Source organism: Octopus bimaculoides, chromosome 30, assembly GCF_046866305.1.
Source record: "Octopus bimaculoides isolate indiv1 chromosome 30, ASM4686630v1, whole genome shotgun sequence".
NCBI lineage: Eukaryota > Metazoa > Mollusca > Cephalopoda > Octopoda > Octopodidae > Octopus > Octopus bimaculoides.
The window spans coordinates 11,436,764-11,460,352 of NC_142957.1; the positions used below are offsets into that span (position 1 = coordinate 11,436,764).

The 23,589-nt window shown below is 37.7% G+C and overlaps 1 protein-coding gene across 4 annotated transcripts in view; it reads right to left on the minus strand.

Annotated features, from left to right (window-relative positions):
• The window catches only part of LOC106879595 (sodium- and chloride-dependent GABA transporter ine), a 111,784-nt gene that overhangs the window by 46,284 nt on the left and 41,911 nt on the right, over window positions 1–23,589 (minus strand). Inside the window, exons 1-2 of one of the 4 annotated variants that reach the window (XM_089345790.1) lie at window positions 12,512–14,319; window positions 3,582–3,862 (exon numbers count right to left, since the gene is read on the minus strand). In XM_089345790.1, the coding sequence (XP_089201916.1) occupies window positions 3,582–3,804 (223 nt within the window). In that variant the 5' untranslated portion in view covers window positions 3,805–3,862; window positions 12,512–14,319. Of the gene's footprint in view, window positions 1–3,581; window positions 3,998–7,950; window positions 8,115–12,511; window positions 14,320–23,589 lie in introns of those variants that run through there. The other 3 variants (XM_089345791.1, XM_089345792.1, XM_089345789.1) reach the window with 3 other exon arrangements.

The following is a 23,589-nucleotide window of genomic DNA, read 5'->3' on the forward strand; positions in this document are numbered from 1 at the left end:
AGTCATCAGGTGACGGGGGGGGGGGACAAACACAGACACACAAACATATACATATATATATACGACAGGCTTCTTTCAGTTTCCGTCTGCCAATTCCACTCACAAGGCTTTGGTCGGCCCGAGGCTATAGTAGAAGACACTTGCCCAAGGTGCCACACAGTGGGACTGAACCCGGAACCATGTGGTTGGTAAGCAAGCTACTTACCACACAGCCACTTACATTCCTACAACAACGCTTTCTATTCACATGCCATTGGCATGGGCCACCTTGCCTTCATGTAGCCCAACACTCGAAAGGTGCTTTCCATGTGCCACTGGCATCAGCCAGTTTGCCCTCATGTAGCCCAATACTTAAAAGGTATTTTTTTACATGTTACCGGCATGGGTTCCACTTATGCAAGGCCAGCATTGGCCAAATTTGAAAAAAAAAGCTGAATTTTAGAATTTGCTTCCCAACCACATGGTTCTGGGTTCAATCCCACTGTGTGGTATTTTGGGCAAGTGTGGAAACCAAGCCAAAACAGACTGGAACCCAGTGCTGCTCTCCAGCTTATCAGCCCCAGTCAAACTGTCTAACCCATGCCAGCATGGAAAATGGAAGCTAAATGACAATGATAATGTGTGTGTGTATCAATATATGTATGTGTGTATATGCATATGTATCTATGTATGTGTGTATACATCTATACATACATGTACGTGTGTGTATATATAGATATATGTGTGCATATCTATACTTGTATATAATCTATATGTGAATAAATGGGTATACATCTATACATATGTGTACAAGTGCTTGTTTGTGTACATATATTGATATAAGTATGTCAATACTTGCATATGTGTATGTTTATATACGTGTGTATATGTGCACGTGTATATATACCTATGTATGTGAATGTGTGAGTATACATCTATATGTATGTGTACATGTGTGTATATATACCTATGTATGTGTACGTGTGTATATCTATACAATTGCATATGTGCACATCTATGTGTCCGTGTACATGTGTGTATACATCTATACGTATGTGTATATATCTATATCTACCTGCATGTGTGCACACGTGTGTATGCATACATACATACATATATATATATATATATATATTCGCTTTGCATGCGAAAGGCCCCGGGTTCGATCCCCGGCATCTCCAGGATATTTTGTCCAACCCATGCTAGCATGGAAAGCGGACGCTAAACGACGATGATGATATATATGATTGTGGGTGTATATTTCTATGCATGTGTGAATATCAAGCTATAGTGTGTGTGTGTGTGTGTGTGCATACACATCTCAGAACCGCTAAGGAAAAAAAATAGTTAAGAGAACACTTCAAATGCTTGCACAAACAATATAACCAGAGAATGGAGCGTGGAAGCGGGGGGATTCATGGAGTTCCTGAGAAAATTCCCAGCAGAATGGTGGCAGTGGTGGTATCGATGATGGTGGTAGCGGTGGTGGAGTTGGTGATGGTGGTGGTGGGGAGTCATGTGGAGACAGAGAGAAAAGAAAGGAAAGAAAGGTTGAAAGTAGCAACAATGAGGGGGAGTTGGGAGGAGGTCAAGAGGTCTGGGCTTTGAAAAATAACGCTTAGTCATCAACAGGTGTGGGTGGAGGGTGATGAGAGAATTTATTATGTTGCCGCTCTGGCGCGAACGCTTTTATTATGTAGCACAGACACAAGTGCCTTTGTGTGGTTCCACAGCACACAAGAGCTCTTGCAAGGCCAGTGGGGGGCATCAGCAAGGCGCCAGATATCTTGGTCCTTTCTCAACTCCCTCAGCAAGGCTTGGTGTCCAGAGGTCATCCTTCAGTACTTCGTTCCATGTCTTATATACTCTTATACTCTTTTACTTGTTTCAGTCATTTGACTGCGGCCATGCTGGAGCACCGCCTTTAGTCAAGCGAATCGACCCCAGGACTTATTCTTTGGAAGCCTAGTACTTATTCTGTCAGTGTCTTTTGCCGAACTGCTAAGTTACAAGACGTAAACACACCAGCATTGGTTGTCAAGCGATGTTGTGGGGACAAACACAGACACACAAACATATACACATACACATACATATATATGCATATATATATATATATATATATATATATATGACACCTTTCGTCTTGAAACCAAAGATGGTCGTTTTTCTTCTAGCGCTGACTTGAATGATTGGTTGAATGACCAAATCCAAGCTTCTCTGCTAGTTCCTCAACAGTTATGGTGGGATTTTGTTCCACCAGGGTTTGTAGGACATCCTCATCGACCTCTACAGATCTTCCAGGACGAGGCTTGTCTTCCAGGCTGTAGTTTCTGGCTCGGAATTTCTGGAACCCCCATTGACACTGGCTTACGCTTATTGTCCAATCCCCATATACTGCATTAATATTCCTTGCCTTTCCTTTGTGCTGTTGCCTTTATTGAACTCACAAAAGCAAAATATGTCAAATATGCTCCTTTGTCACTTCCATTATAGCTTTGAAAAAAAAAAAACTGTTAAAATTGAACTGCACTCTTCAAACCCTGCACTAAGAATAAGGACAAGGTAAAATTACTACCTGCTTTTATAGAAAGTCGATGCAGGTAGTTTATCATCCCCCTCCAACTTTTAGCTCATGCAATTGAAAAAAACCACATTTTTTATGGGATGACCCAATATGTGTATATGGAAATGTGCTGTGCGTGAGAAAACCCGGCAAGCCAAGTAAGATCGTTGCCAGTGCCCCTGGACTGGCTCTTGTGTGGGTGGCACATGAGATGCACCATTTTGAGCGTGGCCATTGCCAGTACCGCCTGACTGGCTCCCGTACGATTTTCGAGCGAGATCGTTGCCAGTGCCCCTGGACTGGCTTGTGCGGGTGGCACATAAAAGACACCATTTCGAGCGTGGCCGTTTTCATGCGGGTGACACGTAAAAGCACCCACTACACTCTCTGAGTGGTTGGCGTTAGGAAGGGCATCCAGCTGTAGAAACTCTGCCAAATCAGATTGGAGCCTGGTGTTGCCATCCAGTTTCACCAGTCCTCAGTCAAGTCGTCCAACCCATGCCAGCATGGAAAGCGGACGTTAAACGACGATGATGATGATGATGATATATTGTTTTACTTGTTTCAATCATCTGACTGTGACCATGCTGGAGCACTGCTTTGAAGGGCTATAGTTGAACAAATCAACCCCAAGACTTATTTTTTTGTTAAGCCTAGTATTTATTCTATCGGTCTCTTTTGCCAAACTCCTAAGTTACAGGGGCGTAAACACACCAACACCGGTTGTGAAGCGGTAATGGGGGCATGAACACAGACACGCACACACATACATACATATATATATATACACAACAGGTTTCTTTCAGTTTCCATCTACGAAGTCCACTCACAAGGCTTTGGTTGGCCTGGGGCTATGGTAGAAGACACTTACTTCCCCAAGGTGTCACGCAGTGGGACTGAACCCAGGACCAGGCGGTCGAGAAGCAAGCTTCTTATCATACAGCCACACAAAAATACAGCAAGAGAGAGTGAGAGAGAGAGAGACACAGACCAAGAGACAATTAGCGAGTTAATTAACCAATTAAGTGCAACTTACCTCCGCCACTGGAATAACTAAGGTAGGGGAATCGCCATACATTACCGAGGCCGACCGAGTAACCGATGCAGGCCAACACAAACTCAAGCTTCTTGCCCCAACTCTGTCTTACTTCCGTTGTCCAGTTGGTCACTGGAGGTTCATGCGTTTCTCCGGCCAGTTGCTCCCTGTCTAAGTCAGTGTCACCAGGGCCCATGGCCGGTCCACTGCAGTCTGTGGACATTGCTTCGTAATGACGGTGGTGGTGGTGGTGGTGTTGTAGAGGTAGTGGTGGTTCTGATCTGAAATTAAACGCAGACGGGAAATCACTGACTGTCGAACAGTGGTGATGGTCATATAGTGATGGTGGTGGGGAGGGTATGTTTCAATGGTGGTGGTGGTGGTGGTGGTGATTTGTTGTGGATGGTGGTTCTCATCTGAAATTAGATAGACAGGAAATAATTGACTATGGATCAGTGGTGATGGTCATATAGAGGTGATAGTGGTGGCAGTAGTAGTAGTATGTTGTGATGGTGATAGTGGTAGTAGTAATAGTATGTTGATGGTGATGGTGGTAGTAGTTGTCCACCCCTGTATATACATATATATATATATATATATATACATGGATGGCTTAGTGGTTAAAATGTTGCACTCATAATTGTGAGATCGTGGGTTCAATTCCCAGACTGGGTGTTGCATTGTGTTCTTGAGCAAGACATATCATTTCACGTTGTTCTGCGATCATTTCGACATCTGACATGTGGCACCCAGTTGCACCTGTACAGGTAATGCTGATCTGATGGAGGGAGGGAGAGAGCTGATGTCTATGCAAACATTTGCTCACTACAAACAAATCATCTGTGTGGGATGTTGGGCACACCCACAAGAGGGTGCTGAAAAGTTCCTGGCTTTGGGTAAAAGAAAATAGATTCACACATGTATTGTAGTGGTCCTTCAGTCTTTCTAAACCCTGTACAAGAACATGGAAGGCTGGGTCTCCAACCAGGAATTTTTAGCACCCCTGGCATCCAGCTGTAGAAACTCTGCCAAATCAGATTGGAGCCTGGTGTTGCCATCCGGTTTCACCAGTCCTCAGTCAAATTGTCCAACCCATGCTAGCATGGAAAGCGGACGTTAAACAATGATGATGATGATGATGATATATTTACAATTAAAAGGGTAAAGGTTTATCAATTTATTAATTTATTAATAAATTAACAATTAATAATTTTTACCAAGCCCTTAGGTATGTAAACACCATTATCGGTGGAGAACTTATTTAAAAGTTCATATATATTTATAAACATAATTAAGGGATCAGCAAACAGTTGCTTCACCACATACCGAAGTTCAGAAATAGCAGCTAAAAATGCTGAGACTCCAACAGATAGCATTACTTGTAACTCACAAAGGCATATATATATATATATATATATATATATATATATATTTTGCCATGATAGATTACTGACCACTACATTTATATATTTTTTCTCCTTGTTTCTCTCCTTGTTTCTTTCTGTGTTCCTTCCAGTTGAAGAGCGTAGGCTCGAAACGTCAAAGACTTTCTCTATTCCAGAGCGTTATATTAATACATCCATTTGTTGTTTACACCACCTGTCTTTGTCTGTTGTTTTTTTTTCGTAAATTATCCCATATATATATGTGTGTGTGTGTGTGTGTGTGTGTGTGTGTGTGTGTGTGTGTTTGTCTGTGCGTATGTATGTGTGTGTATATGCGCGTGTGTATGTGTGTATATATATATATATATATATATATATTTACATACATATACATGCAAGTACATACATGTATACACTCACACAACACACAAATATACATACATGTAAAATGAGTGAGTGATGAAATGTTTTTCTTTAAACTGAGTTTGTTTACATAAGTTTATAAGTAAACGAATACACACAAGAATTATGTCAAAGCAGACACTGGACTACAAAGAGGTCATCTGGCTTGTTGGCTCCTGTTAGACCATCCACCCCAAGGATTCTCAACCATTTTTTGATCTATGGACCCCTTTGATTATACTTCTTATTCTGGTTGACCCCTGAAGCTCTCCCATGAAATCCAGCTTGGCGCAGCTCCCGGTGAAAAGTTTTTGTGGAAACCGGGTCCTCGAGGTGGTCGTTAAGCTCTGCAGTAATTTTGGGAGCTGTACTTTTGTGATGCTTTTAAACAATTTGTGTAAGAGTCCAATGGTCCCTGTCTGAAAGTAGTGGTTTTCTGATTGCAGCCCTTCCGTTAAATCCGGTTTTGTGCAGCTCTTGGCAAACAGTTTTTGTGGAAACTGGGTTCTCGAGGTGGTCATTAAGCTCTGCAGTAATTTTGGGAGCTGTACTTTTGTGATGCTTTTTAACAGGGACATAAACACACCAACACCGGTTGTCAGATGGTGATGGGGGGGGGAGGAGGGAAAAACATAAACACTATGATACACAGATTCACCTCATGGTCCCGGCAGACAAATGGAAAAAGCGCTGTGCTGGAGACAGCGAGGAAAATTAGCTCGAACACCATTCCGATTCCTGGGACTAGCAATGACTGTGGTTAACCATCTCCACCCCGATAGCAATGAGCAGGGATGTAGTTGCAGTGAAACTGTGCACAGGGTGCCATGCAGCGGAGCTGAACCCAAAACCACATGGTAGCTATACAACCATGCTGACACCTACAGAATTTTTCCTTTCATGCTGTTTTATTGTTTGTTTTTTTTATTATTTATTCCGCCCCAGTTTTTGTTCTTTGTTTATTTTGCTTGGATGTTAAATACCATCCAAGCATGTTTTGTTAGGAATACGTTCTGATACAAATGCATATTGCTGTGAATAGTTTAGACAAAAGTACCTTTATCAAATTGTGGGAAAATTAGTCTTTGTTCTAAAAGTATGTCAGTGTGTGTGTGTATATATATATGTATATATATATATATACACACACACACATGTGTATATACATATATATATATATATATATATATATATATATATATATACACACAATTGTATAAATATTGTGAGTGGGTGAATGTGTGTGTGTGTGTGTGTGTATATTTATATATATATGTATATATATATATATATATATATACATACACACATGTATATTCATTTATATACACATGTATATATATATATATACACACACACACGTGTATATACATATATATATATATATATACACACAATTGTATAAATATTGTGAGTGGGTGAACGTGTGTGTGTGTGTGTATATATATATGTATATATATATATGTATATATATATATATATATATATATATATATATATATATATATATATATATATACACACATGTATATTCATTTATATACACATGTATATACATATATACACACACACACGTGTATTGTGTATGAGTGGGTGTATGCATATATACATGTGGGTGTAATTGTGTGTGTGTGTATGTGTGTATATGTATATACAAGTGTGGGTGAGTGTGTGTGTGTGTGTATGTATATACAAGTGTGGGTGAGTGTGTGTCTATATATATATATATATATATATATATATATATATATATATATATATGTAAAGATTTGTTGGAAAAACATTTTCGAGAGGATTTTCAGAAAATTCACACAACCCGACGTTTTCCTCCTCATAACTTTCAGGAAAATGAGTATTTTAAAATGAAATTGTATACAAATGCCTTTCAAACGGTGTAGATTACAATTACAGAGAAATCTGTAGGCAAAATTTTTTGGGGAAGGGGGTGAGGTAAAAGTGTGTTTTAAAAGAGATTTGGCTGTTGTTTCTAGCACATTGCAAGACCACCCTCCTTGTTTTTTTTTCTCTCATATATATATTGATGCTTTTCACTAATTTCCCCTATAAATATATCTATGCTATAAAAAAACCCCCAGGAAAATTTGAAAATTTATGATTTTTGTTTTTTTTTGGTCCACTAACCCTGCCCCCGATTATTTCTGCTTATATAATTCTAAAATATTGGAGAGCCTCGGGCCGACCAAAGACTTGTGAGTGGATATGGTAGACGGAAACTGAAAGAAGCCCGTCGTATATATGTATATATTTGTGTGTGTGTGTGTGTGTGTGTTTGTGTTTGCCCCCTCCCCCACATCGCTTGACAACCGATGCTGGTGTCTTTACGTCCCCTTATTGGTAAAAAAAAATCCCCGTCCATACGGAGAAATTCCGGCTTATGTGGGTCGTCTGATCCGAAACTCCGTTTTCCAAGGAACTCCCCCTCACGTCCTCTTCCAAAAAGATAGCTGAGAACATATTCATATTCGAAAACGAAAAATACAAAATAAAATTTTTAAAAAAAAGAAAGAAAGCCTATAACAAAATTCGAAAGCAAAAAAAAAAAAAAAAACTATAACCTTTACCTTTCTGAAATTACTGTGGGATATATTTTCGGCTATGGGCTTGATAAATGTCTGAAAGTTCTCCCACGAATTCTCCCATTTCATATCGTAATAATGATCCACTTTTGTATTTCAGTCTACGTTTTATACGTGACCAGAATGCCTCTACACTAATTGGTACATAACCCCACTAACGGGATCAACAAAGTTCCGTGAATGGTTTTTGTCTAATTCCAATGAGCACCAAAAAAAAATGGCTAAAATCGGTCCGGACTGTACGGAAGAGGGAGGGAATGATGGGAGTGAAAAAACATTTTAAAAAATCAAATTTTCAAAACTTTTTTTCTTTTTTCGTGTAATGATGTCCCCCATCATTCCGAAGACTGTGCTGGAAAAAAAAATATTGGTAAAAATCCCCGTTCAAACTGAGAAATTCCGAATTATGTGGGTCGTCTGATCCGAAACTCCGTTTTCCCAGAAATTCCGTTTTCCCAGAAACTCCTCCTCACGTCCCCTTCCAAAAAACTGTGCTTACAAATTTCTTTATAATCGTAATCTACGTCGTTTGAAAGCTATTTGTATGAAATTTCATTTAAAAAAAAAGTACCCATTTTCCTGAATGTTACGAAGGGGAAAATGTCGGGTCGTGTAAATTTTCCGAAAATCGGGAGTGAAAAAACATAAAAAAAACTTTTTTTCCTTTTTCATGAAATGATGTCCCCCATCATTCCGAAGACTGTACTGGAAAAAAAAAATATTGGTAAAAATCCCCGTTCAAACGAAGAAATTCCGAATTATGTGGGTCGTCCCTTTCCCAAAAGTTTTGCTTACAAATTTCTTTATAATCGTAATCTATACCGTTTGAAAGCTATTTGTATAAAATTTCAATAAAAAAATTTTTTCCAACAAATCCTATTCTACAGGATTATTTGTTGAAAATTTCGTTAAAAAAAATCCATTTTTCTGAAAGTTACGAGGTAACAAAGTTGGTGGGGTATACATCTGTAGATATACCTCTCTCTCACTTATATATATATGCGTAGGAGTGGATTTGGTAGACGGAAACTGAAAGAAGCCCGTCGTGTATATATATATATATATATATATATATATATATATAGGCATAACTTACAACTCTATAGTTATGTCATATATATATGTGTGTGTGTGTGTATGTCTTTGCCCCCCGCTCACCCAAACATCGCTTGACAACCGATGCTGGTGTGTTTACGTCCCCGTCACTTAGCGGTTCGGCAAAAGGGAGAACCGATAGAAATAAGTACTAGCCTCACAAAGAATAAGTCCTGGGGTCGATCTGCTCGACTATAAAGGCGGTGCTCCAGCATGGCCGCAGCCAAATGACTGAGACAAGTAAAAGAGTATATGTGTGTGGGTTCTAGATATAAATATATGTATACACACATATGTGTGTGCTATTCTTTCTACAAACGATTATATATATATATATATATATATATATATATATATATATATATATATATATATATACAGATATAGGGCAGGGAATCATTAATTAGTAATAAAATTAATAATTAACAATTTTGCCAAGTAGTTCAGTATGAAAAAACCTTTATCGGTAAAACCATTCATGCCATAAATATCGCCATCCGTTAGAGAAAAAATTTGTAGTTTGGAATCAGTAGTTCTTTGACTGCTATTTCTAAATTCTCAGTATGTTGGAGAAGCAACTCATGCTAATCCCTGTATATTTATGATTATATATATATATATATATATATATATATATATATATATATATATATATATATATATATATATATATATATATATATATATATATATATATATATATATATATATATATATATATATATATATATATATATATATATATATATATATATATATATATATATATATATATATATATATATATATATATATATATATATATATATATATATATATATATATATATATATATATATATATATATATATATATATATATATATATATATATATATATATATATATATATATATATATATATATATATATATATATATATATATATATATATATATATATATATATATATATATATATATATATATATATATATATATATATATATATATATATATATATATATATATATATATATATATATATATATATATATATATATATATATATATATATATATATATATATATATATATATATATATATATATACACACACACACACACACAGAGCACATGGTAGAAGCCGTTTATTACTGTCCCAATCGTAGGTCTTGAACTGCTTCCCCGACATATATCTGTTTATATACTCCGTCTAATGTTATCAGCTAGTAATAGTTATTCTGTAGCGCACCTTTCCCAAGCTGACCACAATAAACGGCTCGGCAGGCTTCTTTCAGTTTCCGTCTACCAGATCCACTCACAAGGCTTTGGTCAGCCTGAAGCTATAGTAGAAGACACTTGGGCCAAGGCACCACGCTGTGAGACTGAACCCGGAACCATGAGGTTGCGAAGCAACCTTACCACACAAATACACCCGCGCCTACAGAACCTACAACTACCGCGCGCGCGTGTATATATATATATATATATATGTGTGTGTGTTATTTCTTTACTACCCACAAGGGTATATATATGTGTGTGTGTGTGTGTGTGTGTGTGTGTGTTCGTGACAGTGCTTTACAAGTTTTATCGTTAACTCTTTATAAGCATGATTGGCTATACTTGTCATTTTTATAAACACTATACACACACATACATACATACATACATACAAGGGGTTGCTATAAAGTTCCTGGCTTCAAGGGGATCGCAAAAGAACTTCCGATTTCTTTTACAGGGCTTAGAAAAACTGAAGGACTGTGTGAATCTGAGAGGGGGGGGGGAATATGTTGAATAAAATCATAATTAACTGATCGTCCTGTATTTTCTTTTACGCAAAGCCAAGAACTTTCCAGCACCCCCTTGTATATACACACACACACAATAATGCAGTGACATATACACATAGTTACAGCCATATATATACACACACAGTTATAAACATGCACATATATATATATATATACACACACACATATTTACACATAAATACACTCACATAATTACACACAAATTATATAATTCCATTATATAATTTCACACGGAACCGATCAGCCTTGGTGGATAATTAGCACTATGAAATTCAGACAATATACGCACACATAAATATACACACCGGAGGTGCATACGTACACACATATATACACATAAATAAGCTTAAATTCTAAGGCATTTCTGCCAAGACCATGCGATTTGTTTGTTCTTGTTTGGGGGGGGGTGATTTGTTATTTTGGGGGTAGAAAAGGGCCTTGTGTATCTAAGAGTATATGATCCGATGTATTCTCTTAATTTATAATAATTATATATTTGATAGTACAATCAGGTAGTGTGCGATATTTGGCTATTGTTTCTAGCAAGGCGGAAGACCACATGTACAGGTTCCCTTTTTTGGCTCCAAACATGCGTCGGTATATGTATACAAATATATACACATGCGTGCGTGTGCGTATGTGGCACACGTACGTGTATATATATATATATATATATATATATATATATGCATGTTTACCGCATCGGATAAAATGCTTGGCAGCTTATTTCGTCGATCCGTTACATTCTGGGTTCAAATTCCGCGGGGGATCCACTTTTCCTTTCGTCCCTTCCGGGTCGATAAAAATAAGTACCAGCCCGTACTGGGATCAATGTGATCGACTTAAACCCCCCTACCCTGAAATTGCTGGCCTTGTGCCAAAATTTGAAACCAATATATATATATGTATATATACAAATATGTGTCTATATACATACATACATATGCACAACTTTATCTCTCCATACTTTGAAGGGGCATTATATATATATATATAATGTCCCAATCGTAGGTCCTGAACTGCTTCCCCCGACATATATCTGTTCATATATACTCCGTCTAATGTGATCAGCTAGTAATAGTTATTCTGTAGCGCACCGTCCCAAGCTGACCACAATAAATGGCTTGCATGTGTCTTATATAACATGCAGCCGCTTATAGTGGTCAGACTGGGAAGATGACCTCGAAAGCAACATTAACCGGCTGACACACATGTCTGCAGTTTTGCCTGTATATATATATATATATATATATATATATATATATATGTGTGTGTGTGTGTGTGTGTATTATAAATATATATACACACATTTTTTTCTCACACACATCCATACCCACACAGACATATACACGCACATATACAAACACATATATATATGCACATATTTATACATACACACACACACACACGCATAACTTATATAAATGCGCGCACATATATACGCATCCATGCACAAATATATATATATATATTAATCAAACAAAAACATAAGTCAAATGTATAATGTAAAGAATACCACAGGTGTATATGTATATTCGTCATACCTAAACACAGACAGATTTGCATATTCTTAAGTGTGTATAAGTGTATACAAGAAAGAAACAAAAAAAATTAAAATAAAATAAAGATCTGCAGAGATCATGAGTTGTAAATACCTTACCTGGGATCGAACTCTCAAACGATGGCAGCTAAAACAAACACTTTGTTATATAAAAGAAGAAATCCGCGTTAAAATGTCTTTATATACGTTGTATATATATATATGTATTATATAAGGTTCTTGGTGGTTCTGGTGGTGCTTAATGCGTAACCGGTTAGGTATATATAGTTCATGAAAGGGGTAGATGCAGGGGGGTGGCCGCGAAAGCGATCGTCGCAGAGTGTAGGATCGAGTTCGGCGCGAGGAGGTTGCTTGACTGGAAACGGAGAAAGTGACAGGCGACAGTGAGGACGGGTTGGAGTGAAGGTGGGGGGGAGGGAAAGAAGCGCGTGTGTGAGAGCGTGTATGTGTGAGAGGGTGAGTAAGTGGGGGAGGGAATGGAGGATAGCAGAGAGTGAGAGAAAGAGAGACTGAGACTATGAGTGAAGAGTGTTCGTAGGAGTGAAAAAGAGAGAGAGACAGAGACAATAAGCGAAGAGTGTTCGTAAGAGAAAAAGAAAGTATGAAAGTGAGAGTAAAAATGTGTGCGTGTGTATGTGTATAAAAAGAGAGGGAAAGAGAGAGAGAGAGAGAGACAAAGAGACAAGAAAGGAAGGTAGGAAGAAAGAGTTTGTGAGAATGGGAGACAGAGAATATATGAATGAAAGAGTATTTGTGTGTGTGTGTGTGTGTGTGTATAAATATATGACTTTGCGTGTGTAAGTGTGAGAGAGAGAGAGAGAAAGAGAGAACGAATGAGTGAAGATGAGAGAGAAAGTATGAGCGAAGACAGACAGAGAGAGAGAGAGAGCGTGTGGAGTAAGTATGTGTGTGTAAGAGAGAGAGAAAGGGAGTGAGTGGTAAAAAAAAGAGAGTATATGTGAAGAGAGAGTGTTTGGAAGAAAGAGAGAATGCGTGAATGAGGGAGTAAATGATGAGTGTATATATATTTATGTATGTATATTGATGAGTGAGTGTATAAATGTGTGCGAAAGAAAAATGTGAGACGGTGATAGAGAGAGCATGTGTGATGCGAGGTGAGAGAGTGAGTGCGAGAAAGTAAAAAAGACAAAGATTATAAGAAAAAAGAGAGAGAGAGAAAGACTGTTTTGGTGAGAGACAGACAGAGAGATATAGACAGGTGTAAATGATGAAAGAGAGGGTGTAAGAGATAGGTATAAGTACGTTGTGAGAGCGGATAAGGAGAGAAAGTGAGAGATAGGTAATAAATAGGTGATGATTCAGAGAGAGAAAAACTTGAGTGGCGATAGAGGCTGGGCAGGAGTGACAGGCAGAGGAAAAAAGGAAGATATATATATAGACATAAGGGAGGGAGAAGGCCTTGCATGCGTGTATGCGAAGGGGAGAATATATATATGAGCGGGAAAGGCGTCAAGAACGATAAAATACATGCAATGAGAGAGGAGGATAAAGAAAAAGGTAAGGAAAGAATGGTAAAGAAAGAGAATAGGTAAATGAAAAGAGAGATGGGCGGAGGAAAAGCGATAAAGTAAGATGGACAGAGAAAGAGCAAGGGAAAGAGTTGGCAGTGAGAGAAGGAGGTAAATGGAAGGGATAAAGATGAGTGTGATAGATAGATAGAGAGAGAGAGAGAGAGGGAGAGAGAGACGGACGGGGTAAATAAATTGATAGATCCAGGTATACGTGCGTGTTATGAGAGAGGGGCGAGGAAAAACGATAATTGATAGACAAAGAGATGGTGGGAGGGAAACTTTGAGAGGGGGAGGAGTTAAAAAGTGGCGAGAGAGAGAGAGAGAAAGAAGTGACGTTTATATTTCTCGACCATGTGGTTTCGTGTATATGTCTTGAGCGCGGCGCCTTGGCCAAACGTGTATATATATATATATAAATAAATATATATATGTCATGTCGGCGGAAGTAAAGAACACGAACACACACACACCAACCGCTTTTGGCGTAACCATGACTCTAAGCACCCGGTGTGCGTAGTCTTTACCTTCGCCGATGTGTTATGTCTACGTGTAATATTATATTGAATCTGTGAATGTGCGTATATTGGCGTTGGTCCCCCACTACCACCACCACCGTTTGACAACCGGTGCCGGTTTGTTTACGTCCCCGTAAACTTGGCGGGTTCTGCTGCAGAGAGACCGATCAAATCTTTTCTTGTTTGATCGTTTACTTGTTTCAATGATCGGACTATACGGCCATGCTGGAACGCCGCCTCGAAGAAGCAATTTCTTTTTTTTTTTTTCCTTTTCAGTCGAATGAATCTACCCTCTCTTTTACTTGTTTCAGTCATTTGACTGCGGCCATGCTGGAGCACCACCTTTAATCGAATCAAATCGACCCCCAGGACTTATTCTTTGGATGCCTAGTACTTATTCTGTCGGTCTCTTTTGCCGAATCGCTATGTTACGGGGACGTAAACACACCACCATCGGTTGTCAAGCGATGTTGGGGGGGGGGGGACAAACACAGACACACAAACATATACACAAGCATACATACATATATATACGACGGGCTTTTTTCAGTTTCCGTCTGCCAAATCCACTCACATGGCTTTGGTCGGCCCGAGGCTATAGTAGAAGACACTTGCCCAAGGTGCCACGCAGTGGGAATGAACCCAGAACCATGTGGTTGGTAAGCAAGCTACATACCACACAGACACTCCCAGCACTTTTTTTTTTTTTCATTTATGTAAACCTGACACTTATTTTACCGGTCTGTTTTGCCGAACTGCTACTTTACAGGGATGTAAACAAAACAACTCCGGTTGTCAAGCAGTCATGGGGGGGGGGGGCGGACAAACACAGACACAAATATCTTTTCTTTCATTCATTTGATTGCGGCCATGCTGGAACACCACCTTAAAGAGTTTTCCGTCAAAGAAATCGACTCCAGCCTACCTGTAATTTCCCAACTCAACTGTAATTTTTCAACTCAACTGTAATCTCCCAGCTCACCTGTAATTCTTCAACTCACCTGTAATTTCCCAGCTCACCTGTAATTCAACTAACCTGTAATTTTTCAACTCACCTGTAATTTCCCAGCTCACCTGTAATTTTTCAACTCAACTGTAATTTTGTTGCTTCGCCAGTAACACCTGACCTTGTACGTGACATGTTTGAGTCGGACCTTCTACAGCCAAGTCAACAATGAAAAATTTCAACAGTTTCTTCTTTTTCCTTTCATTCTAAAACTGAAGCCATGTGCCGGCTTCGGTACGACTTGCTACAGGAAACGAGTTTAAACGTGGTCACCAGGTGAATACAACCGAAATGGTTTTGCTCACGAAGAACAAACATTTTGCTTGATAGAGTACGTCATTCTTTTATTTCTGGCTTTCTTTAGCAAAACAGAAGATTGTTTGATATGGTCCAAAAACCTGATCCTCAAATAAGAAACAAAAGCAATATGTCAAACAATTCAGTTGAACTTCCTGCAGAAAAAGAAGAAAAGGTGTGAAACAAGATTTTCTTTACAAATTCTAATTGTTCGTCAGCACACTTGTTTGGTGTCATTCTTGCAATTGTGGAAAGGAGGGGGGCTTAATTAATGCTTTAGATCTTCGCTTCTCTCTTTCACGATATATCAGTCATTGGTGAAGGTGCATAGATCAGGCTGCATGTTGTGCTCTTGAGCAAGACCCTTCATTTCACGTTGCTCCAGTTCACTCAGCTGTAGAAATGAGTTGCGACGTCACAGGTGCCAAGCTGTATCGGCCCCTTTGGTTTTTACCTTCGATAACATCAGTGGTGTGAAGATGGTGGAGGCTGGTATGCATGGGCGACTGCTGGTCTTCTATAAATAACTTTGCCTGGACTTGTGCCTTGGAAGGGAACTTTCTAGGTGCAATCCTATGGTTATTCATGATTGAAGAGGTTCTGCAGGCGCAGGAGTGGCTGTGTGGTAAATAGCTTGCTTACCAACCACATGGTTCCGGGTTCATTCCCACTGTGTGGCACCTTGGGCAAGTGTCTTCTATTATAGCCTCGGGCTGACCAAAGCCTTGTGAGTGGATTTGGTAGACGGAAACTGAAAGAAGCCCGTCGTATATGTGTGTATGTGTGTGTATATGTTTGTGTGTCTGTGTTTGTCCCCGCAACATCGCTTGACAACTGATGCTGGTGCGTTTACGTCCCCGTAACATAGCGGTTCAGCAAAAAGAGACCGATAGAATAAGCACTAGGCTTACAAAGAATAAGTCCCGGGATCGATTTGCTCGACTAAAGGCGGTGCTGCAGCATGGCCGCAGTCAAAATGACTGAAACGAATAAAAGAATAACAAAATGTCTGTGGGCTACTCGGCCACTTGCACCTTAAGTTCCATTGATCAGATCAATTAGAACCCTTGTCCTTGTAACCGACGGAGTGTCTGTTATTATAAAATGTTTTGGATTAAAAGCACCAAATTTGGAGATTTCCTTTTGTAAAATACCGAAATCTTTTACCTGTATTATTTAAAACAAGATTCTGTGAATGTTACATAGTGTTCAGGTATGAATTTCTTACAAGCATCAAATATTCCTCAAAAATTCAACATGGTGTGTCTGTTTTTGACACTGCGCTGGTGGTGGTCTGTATTAATATCATATTTGCAAGCAAGCTTCTTCGCTGTTTCTTCAGTCTGTTTGAACTGAGAATTCATATTCATTTCACGTGTTTGCCATATATTTTTACAAAATACTGAATCAGGCAAAAAGCTGCTACCATATCTAGAATGTATGTGGCTGTGGAGTAAGAAGTTTGCTTCCCAACCACACGGTTCTGGGTTCAGTCCCACTGCATGGCACCTTGTGGCCAAGAGTCTTCTACTATAGCCTCAGGCTAACCAAAGCCTTGTGAGTGGATTTGGTAGTTGGAAACTGAAAGAAGCCCATCATATATATATATTTTATTCTTTTATATGTTTCAGTTCAATGACTGTGGCCATTTGGTAGACGGAAACTGAAAGAAGCCCGTCGTATATATATATATATATATATATATATATATATATATATATGTATGTGTGTGTATATGTTTGTGTGTCTGTGTTTGTCCCCCTAACATCGCTTAACAACCGATGCTGGTGTGTTTACGTCCCCGTAACTTAGCGGTTCGGCAAAAGAGACCGATAGAATAAGTACTAGGCTTCCAAAGAATAAGTCCTGGGGTCGATTTGCTCGACTAAAGGTGGTGCTCCAGCATGGCCACAGTAAAATTACTGAAACAATTATAAAGAGTAAAAGAGCTTTCCGTTCATCATTATACACATCCACCACATTCTGTTAAAATGTCTTATTCATGAGTTTGGTTTCTTTCTTTCTTTCCCTGATGAGAAGATTACGTTGTTTTACAGCCTTTAATTCCTTCTGGAACAATACCAATGTTGTCTTCGAAACATATGTAGGAAGTAAAAGAATTTGAATAACACCTGCGTTTAACTGCATTTATTTATTTATGTATATTATGCAAAATATTTCACATCCACCGGGAGTTTCTACCTTTACAAACAAGGTGTTACATCCTTATTACTTGTGTGATTTTTTTGTTGCCCTGGTAACTGTTTATTAATTTTTCACATGTTAATTGGAAACAAGGGAAAAATACACACATCCATTTATATATATATATATATATATATATATATATATATATATATATACATACACACACACACACATATATATATATATATATATATATATATATATATATATATATATGTACTCAAACGCAGGATAATGCTAATGATATAGCCTGAACAGAATAAACTACCCCTATTTTGCATTTTAAAAAAAAGTGTAGGCGGCCTAGCTGACCGCCTACACTTTTTTCTGCAAAATAGGGGTAGTTTAACCTGTTCAGGTTATATTATTAGCATAATCCTGCGTTTGAGAATTTAAAATCACTTCTTTAACTTTCTAAGACATCTCAACGGTTCTAAAAGCAAACTTTGTTTGTTTACGTTCATCGTAATTTGAATTTGATTTATATATATATATACTTTAATTGACCCCGAGAGCTTATTCTTTGTAAGCCTAGTACTTATTCTATTGGGCTCTTTTGCCGAACAGCTAAGTTACGGGGACGTAAAGACACCAGCGACACTGGGGTGGACAAACAGACTCACAAACATATACACACACATACATACATATATATATATATATATATATAATATATGTACACATATACACCGGGTTTCTTTCAGTTTCCGGCTTCCAAATCCACTCACAAGGCTTTGGTTGGCCCAAGGCTATAGTAGAAGACACTTGCCCAAGGTACCACGCAGTGGGACTGAACCTGGGACCATGTGGTTGGTAAGCAAGCTACTTACCACACAGCCACACACACACACACACACACACACACACACACACAATACTATCCATATCACGTCCTCACTTTGTTGTTTTTTTGTTTTTTTGTTATTGTGTTTTTGAACTATATATATATATATATATATACACACATATATATTTGTTAGTATACATGTATGTATATGTGTGTTTGTGTGTGTGTGTGTGTTTATGTATGCAACAAGCTTACAGTGAGTGGTACCAAAATAAGAAAACCCAAATGAGACGGCTGCTTTCCAGCATCCTGGCATACAGTCACATGTATGTGTGTATACACCAGAGGAAGATGAACCGACCGATATGGCCATTCTTAAATACACAGACCGACTGACATGACGTGGAATGGTCTGGTTTAAATTGGAGGAAGCTTCACCACAAGTCACAAGTAATTGTTTTCATTCATTTCATAAGAACAGTGTGTGTGTGGTGCACTGTTTTTGTAAGTAGTTTGTGACTGGCGGTGACTTTCCCTATCGGTCACGAAAGAAGCCTCATACATATTAACCCATTTGTTAACATATTTCTGTTGAGATGCTCTGTGTTTCTTTCAATCAATTTTAAATATAACAAAGAATTTAGTAAAATAACTCAGTTATCATTAAGCTAGTATTAGGAACATAAATTGTGACTAAGGTTTGGTGGAAGATTTTAATTTAAAACTTATGAAAACAAGACATTTGTACTACAGAGAGCCAGAGGTGGTTTCAACCAGGTTGGTATCAAAAGGGTTAAGAATTGTTTCTCTATTATATATTTTAACCCTTTTGTTACCATATTTCTTTTGAGATGCTCTGTGTTTCTTTCAATTAATTTCAAATATAACAAAGAATTTAGTAAAATAACTCAGTTATCATTAAGCTAGTATTAGGAACATAAATTGTGACTAAGGTTTGGTGGAAGATTTTAATTGAAAACTTATGAAAACAAGACATTTGTACTACAGAGAGCCAGAGGTGGTTTCAACCAGGTTGGTATCAAAAGGGTTAAGAATTGTTTCTCTATTATATATTTTAACCCTTTTGTTACCATATTTCTTTTGAGATGCTCTGTGTTTCTTTCAATTAATTTCAAATATAACAAAGAATTTAGTAAAATAACTTAGTTATCATTAAGCTAGTGTTAGGAACATAAATTGTGACTAAGGTTTGGTGGAAGATTTTAATTTAAAACTTATGAAAATAAGACATTTGTACTACAGAGCCAGAGGTGGTTTCAACCAGGTTGGCATCAAAAGGGTTAAGAATTGTTTCTCTATTATATAATTGACCCTTTTGTTACCATATTTCTGTTGAGATGCTCTGTGTTTCTTTCAATTAATTTTAAATATAACAAAAGATTTAGTAAAATAACTTAGTTATCATTCAAGCTAGTGTTAGGAACATAAATTGTGACTAAGGTTTGGTGGAAGATTTTAATTCAAACCTTATGAAAACAAGGCATTTGTACTACAGAGCCAGAGGTGGTTTCAACCAGGTTGGTATCGAAATGGTTAAAATAGTGCCCCCGTTACCTTTTTTCCACTTGCAGTACCCTTATATTCTTCTCAAAATTCAGCAGCATACCTGAACTAAAAATATAACTAAAAGTATAGGGAAAAAAATTATATTCACGTTACACTGTGGCACACCTAGCATTGTCTCATGGAATACCCGTGCCTCCGTTAGATTTTCAAACTTTCTGGCACACACTGCATTCAAAGGTGTACACAGACATATGGGCAGAATATTTGGTGGAGGTTCGTTCACAAGTGAGATTTGAGCCCAGCAAAAGAAAGGCATGGTCTGTCACAAACTGTGCACACAATATACATGTGTGTGTATTCAACAGGATTCTTTCAGTTTCCCTCAACCAAATCCATTCACAAGGCTTTGGTTGGCCCATGACTATGGTAGAAGACACTTACCCAAGGTGCCATGCAGTGGGACTGAACCCAGAACCATGTGGTTGGAAAGAGCAGGTTTTGTTTAAAAATCTTTAAATATAATGTGTGTGGGGGTTTGTGTGTGTGTGTATGTGTTATTTCTTTACTACCCACAAGGGGCTACACACAGAGGGGACAAACAAGGACAGACAAACGGATTAAGTCGATTATATCGACCCCAGTGCGTAACTGGTACTTATTTAATCGACCCCGAAAGGATGAAAGGCAAAGTCGACCTTGGCGGAATATGAACTCAGAAGGTAACGGCAGACGAAATACCGCTAAGCATTTCGCCCGGCGGTGTTAACGTTTCTGCCAGCTCGCCGCCGTGTGTGTGTCACACATTGTGCGATAGACCCAAATTAATATGATTGCTACATCAAAGATGCCACAAAGTAGAGAGAACAGCTTTTTATTGACAAACTGAGCTAAATCTAAACCAATTTTGCCCAATTAATGTTATAATATATGTGTAGCTTGTATAATTAATTAGGATTTCAAAAGAAGATAAAATCATTAATTACAAGATTGCTTGATTGATCCATTATATAATTTCATGAATAAATACGCACAATATACATTAGGATTTTAAAACAAAAGTCTGCCCTAAAAAGATGAGAAAAAAGAGAAGATGTAGGTTTTGAATAGTATATGTGTATGCACATACATATATATATATATATATATATATATAATCATAAATATACAGGGATTAGCATGAGTTGCTTCTCCAACATACTGAAAATTCAGAAATAGCAGTCAAAGAACTACTGATTCCAATCTACAAATATCGCCATCCGTTAGAGAAAAAAATTTGTAGTTTGGAATTCAGTAGTTCTTTGACTGCTATTTCTAAATTCTCAGTATGTTGGAGAAGCAACTCAATGCTAATCCCTGTATATTTATGATTATAAATGGTTTTTACCGATGAAGGTTTTTTTCATACTGAACTACTTGGCAAAATTGTTAATTATTAATTTTATTACTAATTGACGATTCCCTGCCCTATATCTGTGTATATATATATATATATATATATATATATATATATATATATATATATATATATATATACATATATATATATACATATATACATATATATATATACATATATATATATATATATATATATATATATATATATATGTAGAGAGAGAGGGAGAGAGAAGAAAATATAAGGACAAGCAAGTTGATATACAAGAAATAGGAAATATATTTAACACAAAAAAAAATGTACATATTCTTTCATTTGTTTCTGTCATTTGACTGCGGCCATGCTGGGGCACCGCCCTTTAGTCGAACGAATTCCCCGCCCCTCCCTCCCTCCCACCCAAGGACTTATTATTCTTTGTAAGCCCAGTACTCTTATTCTAGCGGACTCTTTTTGCCGAACCGCTAAGCTCCACAGGGATGTAAGCACGCCAGCATCAGCTGTCAAGCGATGGTGGTGGTGGTGGTGGTGGTGGGGTGAGGGGACAAACACAGGCACACAAACATATACATATATATATATATATATATATATATATACACATAGATACATATATATATACATATATATATATATATATATATATATATATATATATATATAAAAACAAATAGTAAATGAGTATATGCATATATACATACAGGTATGTGCATACCGACGTCCACCTGTATGTATAGGTGCATATCTGGGTACAGGACATTGTAAACAAAACGTAGACGAGAAAACACACAAGCCACATAGAGAACATTCTTCTTCATCAGCTATCCCCGTTTTAACACCGGCGTTGCGAAGAGCTGGGCAGGACGCATCGCTAAAACGGCTCTTCCCATGGACTGCAAATTAAACCTTGCCATGGAGGAATGTAGTGGCGGACAAAAAACAAGACAGGAAAACAAACAGAAAAGGCTTTACGGCCAGACGAGAAAAATTATGTGTGTATGAACGCTGTGAGGCACGAACTTGAAAGTGGGGACGAAGTAAGTTCGCGTGTTTGCTCGGCGATAGCCAAGGAAGAAAAGGATTATTGACCGGAAACATGTGACCATGCCAGTGTAAGGGGAAGAGAGAGAGAGTGGTAGAGAGAGAAACAAAGGGAGGAAGTAGAAGACTAGGTAAGCAACGAGAGGAAAAGAGAAAGAGAGGAAGTACGAGGGGGGAAAAGGAGATACGTAGTAGTAACAGAGGAAGAACGAGAGGGGTAAAGAGAGATACGTAGTAGTAAACAGCGGAAGAACGAGAGGGGGAAAAATTGAAGAGGAAGAGAAAGAGAAAGAGATAGAGTAGTGTCGGAAAATATAAAGTTGCAAAAACTACTTACACACACACATATATATATATATATATATATATATATATACATATACATGATGGCTGCCCCACCTCGTTATCGAGTATGGCCATTGCACGAAGCTTAACTTACAAGACTTCAGTCAGCCCGAGGCTATAGCAGAAGACTTTTGCCCAGGGTGCCATGCAGTCGAACTGAACCTGGAACTGAGTGGCTAGAAAACAAGCTTCTTAACCACACAGCCGTGCACACACCTACAACATATATATATATATGTGTTTATATATATATTTATATATCTATATATATATATATATATATATATATATATATATATATATATATATATATATACATATATAAGGACATCTGCTTGACAAGTTCGTAGAGCAAGGGATAGACCTGATAAAGGTGTATGGCCTATTGCTGAAGATGTTGGACTCACAGAAGTTTGTGGGATTCGATTCCTACCAAGTTGTACCAGTTCACCCCACCAAAGTAGGTTGCATCTGTAAACATGTTGAAGAACAGTGCCAAGCAACCAAATATCTTACCAAAAATCTT